Genomic DNA, 13509 nt, shown 5'->3' with positions numbered 1-13509 from the left:
TTGCATAACATTCCACTTCTTTCTCTTAAAAAACTATTTGGTTGCTTTTGCAGTATGCTTTGGGTCATTGTCCATCTGCACTGTGTACCGCTGTCCAATGAGTTCTGAAGCATTTGGCTGAATATGAGCAGATAATATTGCCCCAAGCACTTCAGAATTCATCCTGCTGCTTTTGTCAGCAGTCACATCATCAATAAATACAAGAGAACCAGTTCCATTGGCAGCCATTCATGCCCACGCCATGACACTACCACCACCATGCTTCACTGATGAGGTGGTATGCTTAGAATCATAAGCAGTTCCTTTCCTTCTCCATACTCTTCTCTTCCCATCAGGGGCGTAGCTAGAACTGACTGGGCCCCACAGCAAATTTTTGTACTGGGCCCCTCCCAAACTTAATGGATGCACTCATACACACACTCGCCACATACATGGACGCACTCACCACATACATGGACGCACTCATACACGCATTCACAACATACATGGACGCACTCACCACATACATGGACGCACTCATACACGCACTCACTACATACATGGACGCACTCATACACGCATTCACCACATACATGGATGCACTCATACATGTACTCACCATATACATGGACGCACTCATACAGGCACTCACCATATACATGGACGCACTCATACACGCACTCACTACATACATGGACGCACTCATGCACGCACTCACCACATAAATGGACGCACTCATACAGGAACTCACTACATACATGGACGCACGTATACAGGCACTCACCACATAAATGGACGCACTCATACAGGAACTCACTACATACATGGACGCACGTATACAGGCACTCACCACATACATGGAGGCACTCAAACACTCATCACATACATGGACGCTCTAATACAGGCACTCACTACATACATGGACGCACTCATACAGGCACTCACTACATACATGGACGCACTCATACAGGCACTCACCACATACATGGACAGACTCACATACGCACTCACCACATATATGGACATATATACTGTGTATATATATATATATATATATATATATATATCCAGAAAAAGGACGGCACTCCGGTCTTGTAAAAGTAGAAAAGTTCTTTATTCAACCATGCGGTGCAACGTTTCGGCTCCACTGAGCCTTTCTCAAGCAGTGTTACAAATCAAGTGATTGCAATTATATAAGTGAGTTAATTAAAATTCACATCATGTGATCACACCACACCCATAGGGGCGTGTTCAAAAAATACCATTGCATAGAACATGAGATGCACAGTGCAAGTGCAAAACTAGAGCAAATGTCATATATCTAGTGATAATACATCATGAAACTGTAATCAAGTACAAAATCAGACATTTGCGTATTAAAGTGAAAGAGGACAGACCCATCGATCGCACTCTTATACAAGTGCACAACCCGTGGGTATGTCCAGTGTACATGGAAACACACCGAGGGGGAGGAGCTGAGGGACGTGTTAAAGGACACCTGCAAACATTAAAGAATTCCTTCCAGGCGTACACTAGATTGTCTATACACATACACTTACATCGGAGCGGCATAGCATCAGACAGGAAGTAGTGATGACATCTACTACAGGACGCCGAGCGTCATCAGAAGCGGCCCACGTTCCTACGTCACCACAGCGCCACCGCAGTCAGTCTGGGCGTATTGCGGCGCATGCTCCGCAATACGCCCAGACTGACTGCGGTGGCGCTGTGGTGACGTAGGAACGTGGGCCGCTTCTGATGACGCTCGGCGTCCTGTAGTAGATGTCATCACTACTTCCTGTCTGATGCTATGCCGCTCCGATGTAAGTGTATGTGTATAGACAATCTAGTGTACGCCTGGAAGGAATTCTTTAATGTTTGCAGGTGTCCTTTAACACGTCCCTCAGCTCCTCCCCCTCGGTGTGTTTCCATGTACACTGGACATACCCACGGGTTGTGCACTTGTATAAGAGTGCGATCGATGGGTCTGTCCTCTTTCACTTTAATACGCAAATGTCTGATTTTGTACTTGATTACAGTTTCATGATGTATTATCACTAGATATATGACATTTGCTCTAGTTTTGCACTTGCACTGTGCATCTCATGTTCTATGCAATGGTATTTTTTGAACACGCCCCTATGGGTGTGGTGTGATCACATGATGTGAATTTTAATTAACTCACTTATATAATTGCAATCACTTGATTTGTAACACTGCTTGAGAAAGGCTCAGTGGAGCCGAAACGTTGCACCGCATGGTTGAATAAAGAACTTTTCTACTTTTACAAGACCGGAGTGCCGTCCTTTTTCTGGATATATTAACTTGGGGTAAGAAGTCTATTCCCTTGGAACGTGCACCCAATTTTCTCTACACAGGGTCAGTGCCGCCATTTTTCGTATCTATATATATATATATATATATATATATATATATATACACACACACACATTACATACACATGAACTTACAAGTAGTTATACACCTATTTCTACAGACAGACACTATTTCTACAGACAGACACTTACCTTTCCTGTAGACAGCTGATGTCTGGTCCTCACAGGCAGCCTGGAGAAGTAGGTGCCATCACCCCTCTGTGCCATCCAGTGACAGCAGTAGTAGGTTTTAGGCGGGACCAGTCTCCCTCCATAGTCCCACTCCCAGTCCCTCCTCCCCACAGCAGGACAGGTAACAACTACCCCCCCCCCCCCCGGCCCTGGCCCAGCCCCCTCCTCCGCCTGAGTCCGCCTCCTACTAACTAGAGGGACTGGGTGGGAGGACTCAGGAGGCGGACTCAGGCGGTGGAGGGGGCGGGGAAATTCATTCCTTTCCTGCACTGCGGTCTGCGGGCGGCGCTGGTGCCAGCCTGGCTCCGCCTCCGCTACGCCCCCTCCACAGCATCCACCGGCCTACCTCATGTTGGACCGCCCGCGCCCCGCCCACTACACTGGGCGGGCGGTCGGCCCTGGCTGCCTGTGAGTGCTGTAATGTATAAAAAAATAAATAAAAAAATGATGCGGTCCGGACGGGCGGGCCCCCAGTGGCGTAGGGCCCCATAGCCACTGCTATGGTTGCTATGGCGATCCCTACGCCACTGCTTCCCATCACTCTGGTACAAGTTGATCTTGGTCTCATCTGTCCATAGGATGTTGTTCCAGAACTGTGAAGGCTTTTTTAGATGTCGTTTGGCAAACTCTAATCTGGCCTTCCTGTTTTTTGAGGCTCACCAATGGTTTACATCTTGTGGTGAACCCTCTGTATTCACTCTGGTGAAGTCTTCTCTTGGTTGTTGACTTTGACAGACATACACCTACCTCCTGGAGAGTGTTCTTGATCTGGCCAACCAGGGAAATAATTCTTCGGTTTCCACCACAGTTGTTTTCCGTGGTCTTCCGGGTCTTTTGGTGTTGCTGAGCTCACTGCTGCGTTCCTTCTTTTTAAGAATGTTGCAAACAGTTGTTTTGGCCACGCCTAATGTTTTTGCTATCTCTCTGATGGGTTTGTTTTGTTTTTTCAGCCTAATGATGGCTTGCTTCACTGATGGTGACAGCTCTTTAGATCTTATATTGAGAGTTGACAGCAACAGATTCCAAATGCAAATAGCACACTTCAAATGAACTCTGGACCTTTTATCTGCTCATTGTAATTGGGATAATGAGGGAATAACACACATCTGGCCACGGAACAGAAGCCAATTGTCCCATTACTTTTGGTTCCTTTACAAGTAGGAGGCACATATGCAAACTGTTGTAATTCCTACACCGTTCATCTGATTTGGATGTAAATACCCTCATATTAAAGCTGACAGGCTGCAGTTACAGCACATCTTGTTCTTTTCATTTCAAATCCATTGTGGTGGTGTAAAGAGCCAGAAATGTTAGAATTGTGTCGTGTCCCAATATTTATGGATCTGACTGTATATGTTCTAAAGCATTTTTTGGCTTGTATTAGTGGGAAAAAATGGGGCTTATTTACCACTTTAGTGGTAAAGTGAGAAAATTACAGCCCTTTTTGGCGTTTATTAGTGACAAAAAATATATATTATTTGCCGTTCAGAGGTGCAGTTATATGTTCTAAAGCCCTTTTTGGGCGTGTATTAGTGGCAAAAAAAAAAATATTTGTCGTTGTGTGGTGAAGTGAGAAAATTACAGCCCTTTTTGGCGTTTATTAGTGGCAAAAAAATATACATTTGCCGTTCAGCAGTGCAGTTATGATGGATTACTGGCCAAATGCTGACCGAGTGAAGGCGGATGCTCCACAGAAAGGATCAGTTTTTGTTCTGACGGATCAGAGGAATGGCAAAATAATCAGTGACGTCAACACAAACTTACTGCTGACACCCTCTCCTCTCTGTCGGGGGGGGGGGGGGGGGGGCTCTACTTGTATAAGCGTTTAGTACAACAGGTTCTGTAGACATTTATGTGGAATCAGCTGACGACTGTGTAAAAGTCGTGCGCTTCTTGGCGCTAACATCGACCTGAGTTCACACTTGAGTTATTTGGTTAGTTTTGGCCCCGTGACTGCCCTAATAAGTGAAGTGTGCAGTGATTCTAAGAGCGACCCCTGTCATCTGCAGGTCATACGGACTCACAGAATTGTTTCAATACCACAGCAAACTCCCTATGCGTGTTACTGCAAGTGTTCTACACCACTATAAAGGGTCTCTGCAGCCAGGAAATAGCCGTTTTTTTTTAACGCAATTCGCCGCAAATAAGTCTGGATCAAACCACATTTTTTCTAAAAATACGGTAAACCGGACAAATTGAATTTTTTAGAAATTCGCTCATCTCTAGTGACAACCAACCAATATGACCAGCAGCTATTTCCTTTAAGGGGCTTGTATGAGATTAGACAAATATGGCTGCTTTCTTCTAGAAATGGTGCCACCCTTGTCCATGGGCTGTGTCCAGTATTGCACCATTTCTCCACCATTGTGGCCCCATTTCTAGAAGAAAGCAGCATATTTATCTAAACTCACAGAACCCCTTTAAAAGGGTTGTCCCATGAAAAACCAGCACTTGGATCTGAATACTTTTGTAATTGCATGTAATAAAAAAATTAGCATAGCCACTGAGTTATTCAATAAAATATATCTGTATAGCGCCATTTGCTGTTTTTTTTTTCTTATTATTTCTGTGTCCTACTCACTGAGAAGGCCGCACATGATCAGTTTTATCCTTCAACTGCCTCCTAAGCTGTGATAGGGAGAGAGCTGCAGAAGGAAAGACACTCCCCTTGAGGCTTCAGCTTGATATAAATCTAGCAGAGCAATGAATGGGGACATTTCTGGACCCATGTGAGGTACAGGGCTGATTCTAGCTTTGTTAGAAAGAGATTGTCATGTACTATATGATGTCTTTTTTTTTTTTACATATCTTCTTTTACAATAAAACTGCCTGGTTAATTAACCATACTGGGGCTATGTAGTATCCATCATAATAAGGCCTTATGCACACCACCGTTGTTCAGGTCCGCATCCGAGCCGCAGTTTTTTCAATAGGGCCGCAAAAGATGCGGACAGCACTCCGTGTGCTGTTTGCATCCTTTGCTCCGTTCCGTGGCCCCGCAAAAAAATGTAGTATGTCTTGATCTTATTTGTTTTGCGGACAAGAATAGGCATTTCTACAATGGGCCGCCTATTCCATTCCGCTAATTGCGGAAAGGCACACGGGCGGGTACCGTTTTTTGCGAAACCGCGGTTCGCGCACCGCAAAAAACAGACCAGTTGTGTGCATGAGGCCTTAGGATGATCTGGTCTGGGAAACCTGGTTATAACAGCTCGACTTTTATCTATAATGTGGCAGACCATTCAGCATATTACAGTGCTCCTGCCAAATCATTATCCCCTGGGAAAGCACTGTACCCTATTAAGCTGCCTTCCAGTGGGACCTGGGCCACAAGTTGAGCATCACTAAGCATTAAAGGGGTTATCACGCAAAAAGGATTTATCACCTATTCACATCATATGTGATAAATGTCCTTCAGTTTCATATAAGCAAATGGAGTAGTGGACCAACATGTGCACTACCGCTCCATTCAGAGAGGGGACCCTGAGATCTCAGGTTCGTTGGAGTCTCAGTGGTCGGACCTCCACCCCCCCCCCCCCCATCCCCCCAAGGATCCTACATTTATAATCTATCCTGGCGGTAGGTGATAAGTACATACATAAAATGCAACATGATAAAATGTAGAGTACACCATGCAGAGCAAACCTCAGTCAAGTTAAAGGGCATCTGTCAGCAGATTTGTACCTATGAAACCGGCTGATCTGTTACATGTGCACCTGGCAGCTGAAGGCATCTGTGTTGGTCCCATGTTCATATGTGCCCGCATTGCTGAGAAAAATTGTGTTTTAATATATGCAGTTGAGAGGGGGCATTGCTCTTACGCCTAGAGCCTTAGCTTTCTCTGCAACTGCTGCGTCCCAGGCACTTCAATGAACTTTATGAGAAGTCAGGGCCAGGCATGATAACGTTTACACTGCCTGGCAGGGTGCAGCAGTCACAGAGAGAGCAGAGCCTCTAGGTGTAACGGCAACGCCCCCGTTGCTCCTAGAGGCTCTTTTGCATATATTAAAAGCATCATTTTTCTCAGCAATGCGGGCACATATGAACATGGGACCAACACAGATGCCTTCAGCAGCCAAGCGCACATGTAACAGGTCAGCCAGTGTCATAGGGACAAATCTGCTGACAGATGCCCTTTAAGCATAAAAATGCAATATATAGGAGGGTAATAGAATGTAAAATAAGACCTTCCATTGTAGATAAAACTGAGGTACTGGGTAGTAAGAAGATCAAGACATCATGTATACATTAGCCTACTATAATAATTGATTTTAATGGGCACTATGTAATGCTTAAAGGGAACCTGTCACCGAGATTTTGTGTATAGAGCTGAGGACATGGGTTGCTAGATGGCCTCTAGCATATCCGCAATACCCAGTCCCCATAGCTCTGTGTGCTTTTATTGTGCAAAAAAAAACAATTTGATACATATGCAAATTAACCTGAGATGAGTCCTGTATGTGAGATGAGTCAGGGACAGGACTCATCGCAGGTTAATTTGCATATTTATCAAATCGTTTTTTTACACAATAAAAGCACACAGAGCTATGGGGACTGGATATTGCGGATGTGCTAGCGGCCATCTAGCAGCCCATGTCCTCAACTCTATACACAAAATCCCGGTGACAGGTTCCCTTTAAAGGGTTGACCAGGGTTTTTATATTGATGACCTATGGTCACACTTTGTGTTCAGCTTATTATTGATTTATTGATGTAAATAACTGCATATTTTAGTTGTATATACTGTAGATGAATTGATTTTTTTTTTTTTTTTTTTACATAATAGACAAAAAGCAAGGTTTCTAAATGGTTATATACTTGGTCTATTCTAGGGACCTCTTTTGGGCATTTGCCGAGAAATGTCTGGCAGTTGTATTAAATTCAGGCAGTTTGCCATCATTTTCATTACTGATGTAAATTCCCGCTGGATATCTCCTACAGCTGATACTGAAAGGGTAAAATTGTGACATACTGTACTGGTTCTGCCTATGCCAAGGATCCTCGTGACACAAGACTATCTAAAAGCCTGACTGACAGTGGTAAATGTAACCTTAAATCTTCTGCTTTTATCTTTTCAGTCTCAGCAGAACAAATTGAACATCTACACAAGCGCTTCATCTACCTAACGGGTGACAAACCGGTTCTCAGGTACGTTATCTCAAAAACTAAAGTAAAGTCGTCTGTACTGTACATTCTGTGCCTGAGAAATAATGTCATTGCAATTATAGAATTTCTGGTTTGCATCAACATCCTTTAAAATAATCATTTATGAAGGTAGGTGTAATTTTGTAATGGATTCCTTTTACTGTTATTGCTCCTATCTTCTGGGCTGTGGTCACATCACCATGTCCATGCCTCTCTGCCTTACATACAAACCAGAGTGATGTGCCTACATGGTAAAATTGGGTCAGTAGAATCCACCCCCACCCCCCGTGGGGAAGATGTATATGAGGTAAGCATCTACATGAGCATGTCTGTTAAAAGCCAAAGGAATCCCCAAAAAACGGACTATTTGCATGCCACACTCTATCCTGCTGAGTGCCCATCTATATTGGATCATGCAGAAGATAACTTACTATATTTTTGTATTTTGTACAGAACCATAATAGGATAGGGCCACTACAGACATGAGGCCTCTACTTACCCCTGTATACCTCCGTCAGAAATGAGAGGCATATGGAGGTACAATATAGGCCTCATGTAACCCGATGACGGCCCTATTGTGGTTCCATACAAAAAAGAGCAGTAGTACAAAAAATTATAATGAAAAAATACAAACATTTCTTAACACTTTATGTAGTCTTTTATGGAGCTTCAAGCTTCCTGGTGGGAGTGAATACGTTAATACATGCAGTGTGAAATCAGTATTAGCTTGATCTCAGAATACTCTGCTAATTAGTGCACCAAGGGAATAGGAACATGAATGAAATAATTAACAATCTAATGACGATCAGCTCAATCTTCCTTAATGAGATGTAATTTGTTAAAATTATGAGTGCTGGTAAAAGGCACAAGATAAAAAGCACGAATCTTGGTATATATGATGGTGCGTTCACGTCATGGTCAATCCCAAGAGAAGGCTGCAACATGGGAATACAACATCATACATTAGATAGGCACTAGATCTAAAATAATATTTATTTTCCAACGATGGCCATCTGGTTAGTAGCTGATGTTAAAATGTCGTAATGGCAAGCATAGACGAGTTTCCCAACTAGAAAGTGCTGAGCTAGCAATAATTACTCATAATCACTCCGTGTCTTCAGGCTGAAGGAAAGCCAGTGGCATACCTAGCATGAAGGTAGACCATGCAACTGCTATGGGACCCCAGGGCAGGGATGCCCAGTGCTGAACTTCTTCTATTCTCAAACTTTATTATTATTAAAAATGTAATCCAATTATTAAATTTTATTAAAAATTTTTTAATTTGTCTTACAATTCATTGAGGGGTTAGGGGGAGGGTTTTCGTATTTTGTCTGTGGGGGCCCAGGAGATCTGTGTATGTCCCTGAGAAAAGCATAAGACCCTTTCTGTCTTGTCTGTGTGTCCTGCAGGACAGATAATGATAAGAAGTTGATGCATGCTGAGGATATCTCAGCCACATTCACATATTCCCATTCATAACAGCACATGGAACAGGCACCTGGGATGGACAACAACCATAAAGGACAGTGGGGTGCTAGTCATAAACAACCTCATTTAATGACCATCCAGAAAGTGCTTCACAGGTGGACAAATCTAAGAGTAAGGGTCCATTCACACGTCCGTTTTGGTGTTCCGCATCCGTTCCGATTAAAAACGGAACGTTATGCGGATCCATTCATTTTCAATGGAATCAGCAAATAATCGGACAGCACTCATGGTGCTCTCCTATTCCGTGATTCCGTTCCGTGGGTTCCGTTATTCGGATCCTGGAAAAAAAATATACCCTGTCCTACTATTTGTCCGATTTTGCGTTCCGTCATCCCATTCTAGTCAATGGATCCGTCGAAAATCTGGAAGACATGCTAAAAGCATCCTCATGTCATCCAGATTTTCGGATCCGCAAAAAACAGGAACGTTTATCTGGAAAGGTAAAAATAGTGACGTGTGAATGGACCCTAATTGTGAGACATGCAAGGATATACATGTAGCTCCTTACTATTTGTATTGTCAGTAGCAGAACTGACTAAAACTCCCTTCTGTGGTTATAACACCTTATATCACTAAAATCACTGTGATGTCACAGCAGTTACTTGACGGTTAAGCACAGCTGTCACATTGTCCTCACTAAACCCCCTTGTGATGTCACAGCTGCTTGTCTGGCAAAACCACGTTTGAGATCTCACAGCACCTTACGTGATTGAAACCCACTAGTGATGTCACAGTAACTTGCCTAATTGAAATGCCCCTGTGATGTCACAATAGCTTGCCTTACAGAAAGACACTACTGACAGTAATTTGATCTACTGGACCATATAGTGTTTAACACTATTATTTTTTATTAGGGTACCAGTGGGCCCCTTATCTGTGCAGCTGCACAAACTGCCTATATAATATGTGCACCCCTAAAGGGGTTGCACATTACTTAAATACTAATACCTTTCATCAGGATGAATCACAATTATGTGATCAGTGGAGGTCCAACTCCTGGCAGCTGATCAGCTGTTTGAAGGGGTCATGGTGTTGGGGTAAGCGCTGCAGCCTCTTCATAGTATACAAAGCACAGCTCCATACATTGTATTGCGGCTGGGCTTAGTATTGAATCTCAGTCCCTTGCACTTAAACATCTTCAGGGAATTTTTTTTTAATGATTGTATTTTAATTATTTTGGACAAAAATCATGTTTTCATTAGGTCTTTATTAAAAATGTTCAGCTGTACAAATACAAGGGTTAAAAAATCAGTCTGCTTGCAGAGTATCACTTCTCGGTCCTCTCAGCTGAAGACTCATGTGAAGCCTAACCTTTCATCTCCTGACCTCATAAACACTTATTTAAGCCATATTCTTATGTTTGATAAGAGTTTAGCTATAATGAATGTTTATGAGGTCAGGAGATCAGAGAGAAGGCTTCATATGAGCCGATATCTGACAGAACTCGGGAGGGACAGTCTACAAATAGACTGATTAAAAAATCTGTTTATTTGCAGACTGTCCCTCCTGATGCCCTTGTATAAAAATATTTAATTAAAACCAATTGAAAAAAAAATATTTTTAGCAAAGTGTAAATTGCAGTCATGAAAAAATTGCCTAAAGGTGTCCATAGCTTTTAAATGGGGCTGGGCTGCTGAACAGCGATATAACAGATGAATCTGACGTCACAGGCCAATGAAGAGGCTGCAGCGCCTCCAGAAGCAGATTGGTAGGGGTGCTTGGAATCAAACCCCCACTGATCAGATATTAATTAATAGGTATCCAGGGGATAGGTAATCAATTTATAATCCCAGTGGCTGACGATGTGCTAATGTCAGCAGAATCTAACTCTGCTATTGTTATGTTTTTTTTATGCCCCCCATACTGCACAATTCTTACGTTTGTAATATGCAAATTAGCCTCTAGGAGCAGGGGGGGGGGCATTACTCCTGCTCCTAGAGGCTTCGGTCTCCCACCTCATTCCACGCAGGAGAAGACTAACGCTGGCCTGTCAATCCAGGACGGCAAGGCGTAGAATAAGGTGGGAGAACGAAGCCTCTAGGAGAAGGAGCAATGTCCCCCCCCTGCTCCTAGAGGCTCATTTGCATATCACTAAAAACAAATAACACATTTTTATGGCTCAGTTAATGTTTGTCTCCGTAATCAATGATCAGAGACACATACATTATGCGAGTAGAGTCAGGACTGAATTAATTGGTGCTGAAAAATATACCATATTTCTCGCCCTATAAGACACAGCTGTCCATAAGACACATCTAAGTTTTAGAGGAGGAAAATAAGAAAAAAATATATATTTTTCATCAGATCTCAAATAAGACCTTCAGTCAGACGCCAAGGTTGATTAGACCTCAGCTCACACCCCCAATCAGACCTCAGATCAGACCCCCAATGTTAGTCAGACCCCCAATCAGACCTCAGATCAGACCCCCAAGGTTAATTAAACCTTAGCTCAGACCTCCAATCAGACTTCAGATCAGACCCCCAATGTTAATCAGACCTCCAGATCAGACAAAAAAAATAAGTCAACTCACCTCTCCTGTTCCTGACGCCAATGCTGCTCCTGAGATCCAGCGCTCTTCCTGACGTTCTGTGCTGTGATCTGACGTCGCACAGCATGAGGTGACAATGCGCGTCTACGTCCTCATGCTGTGCACAGGTCACAGCCCAGTGTGCAGCACTGACAGACAAAGACCAGGGAGCGGTGAGTACTGGCAGCACACGGAGCGTTGTATTCACTTCTCTCTGATCCTGCTGTACTAATGAGCACTTCCATAATGGAAGAGCTCATTAGTATTCACCCTATCAGACACACTGACATTACCCCCCCCCCCACACACACACACACTTTTGGGGTAAAAAAGTGCGTCTTCTAGAGCGAAAAAACACAGTAGCTCTTCCTAACATTTTGTGTCTACAGCAAATATTCAAACTTAGGCCTCAGCACAGAACCGAAAAATACGGATACCGAGTGCCATCTGCATTTTTTCCAGACCCATTGACTTCAATAGATCCATTGAATGCATTTTGTGGAGCAGAATAAGAGATGCTCTGTAATTTATGGATTGGCCACATGGATCTGTAAAGCATATAGATGTGTGCATGGCCCTTGAAATGAATAGGTCGGTGTGCTACCCGCACAAAATGCACATAGCACACAGATGAAAAATCTATTTGTGTGCATGAGGCCTAACAGTAAGCCCTATTTATGCAAGAGGTTGCAAGCCATCAAAATATCTACACTGTATAGCATTTATAAAGGGGGTTGTGGGAACAGGAGGGTAGTGAGGGGAACATTTCCATCAGGGTAGGGCTCAGGGGGCAAAATGACTAGTCTCACAGTTTTAAAGTTTAAATATATATTGAATCCTATGGAGTAGATCCTGCTGAAGCTGTAACATTCAAATGGTTGAAATGTTCAGTAGGCCAAGGATATACAAGGTGACCACATTTTTTGAATGGTTGAGTGTTTCAAATTAGCCAATTCCTCCACTTTGCTCCATTATGATTTTAGTCAACCTTTTCTTTAAAGAAGGGCAAGACAATTTCAGCCAGTGGAGAGAGACAAGTAAACGAAAAAAAGAATATATATAAGAATATGGAGCCATCAATTGGTGGGGCAGCATTGTGGAGAAAGCAACTGTCAGTGTTATGGCCGTTTTACAGCTGCCATTATTCAATTTGTTTCCAGTAAGAAAATTTCATATCATAGAACATCAACAAAAAGCACGCAAGGATGTTCCCTCATGTTTCCCACATCTCCAGCACAAGCTTGTAGAGTACAGACCCCTGAACAATGTGTCAATATTAATAATCTCCCTAATATTCTTTTTATTATTATTTTTACATATATTATAAAATATACACTTTTTATATTCTTCCTTTTTTTTCTAGCAAAAGAGATTTGGAAAAGGTTTCAGACTTGGAGCAGAATCCTATAAGAGACAAAATAAAAAATGCTTTCTTTGACAAGAGGTAAGTTTTTAAGAGGTGTAAATATAAATTAGACCTCATGCTCACAACCAAATTTTCAAATCTGATCCGCATTTTTTACAATTACACATGGACTCATTCATTATTATGGGTACACATAAAATGCGAACAGCACAAGGATGTCACACTGCTTTTTCATTTTCATTTTTTAGTCCTTGCCTTCCAGGAGCCATAATTGTTTTCTTTTTCCATTCACATAGCCATAGGAGGGCTTGTTTTTTGCAGGGCAAGTTGTACTTTCTTGTGGCACAAGCACAATTTAATATTGCATACAGTGTAGTGGAAAGCTGGAAAAAATTCTAAATTGGGGTGGAATTGAAAACACCCATAAAACTATGGC

At 42.7% G+C, this 13509-nt stretch overlaps 1 protein-coding gene across 1 annotated transcript in view; it reads left to right on the top strand.

Annotated features, from left to right (window-relative positions):
- TESC (tescalcin) overlaps positions 1–13509 on the top strand; it is a 71201-nt gene that overhangs the window by 36258 nt on the left and 21434 nt on the right. Inside the window, exons 2-3 of the mRNA XM_044275816.1 lie at positions 7625–7694; positions 13071–13151. Of these exons, the coding sequence (XP_044131751.1) occupies positions 7625–7694; positions 13071–13151 (151 nt within the window). The remainder of the gene's footprint in view (positions 1–7624; positions 7695–13070; positions 13152–13509) is intronic.

Source organism: Bufo gargarizans, chromosome 1, assembly GCF_014858855.1.
Source record: "Bufo gargarizans isolate SCDJY-AF-19 chromosome 1, ASM1485885v1, whole genome shotgun sequence".
Lineage (NCBI taxonomy): Eukaryota > Metazoa > Chordata > Amphibia > Anura > Bufonidae > Bufo > Bufo gargarizans.
The sequence above is the reverse complement of the archived record's forward strand: the minus strand, read 5'-3'. Positions and strand labels throughout refer to the sequence as shown.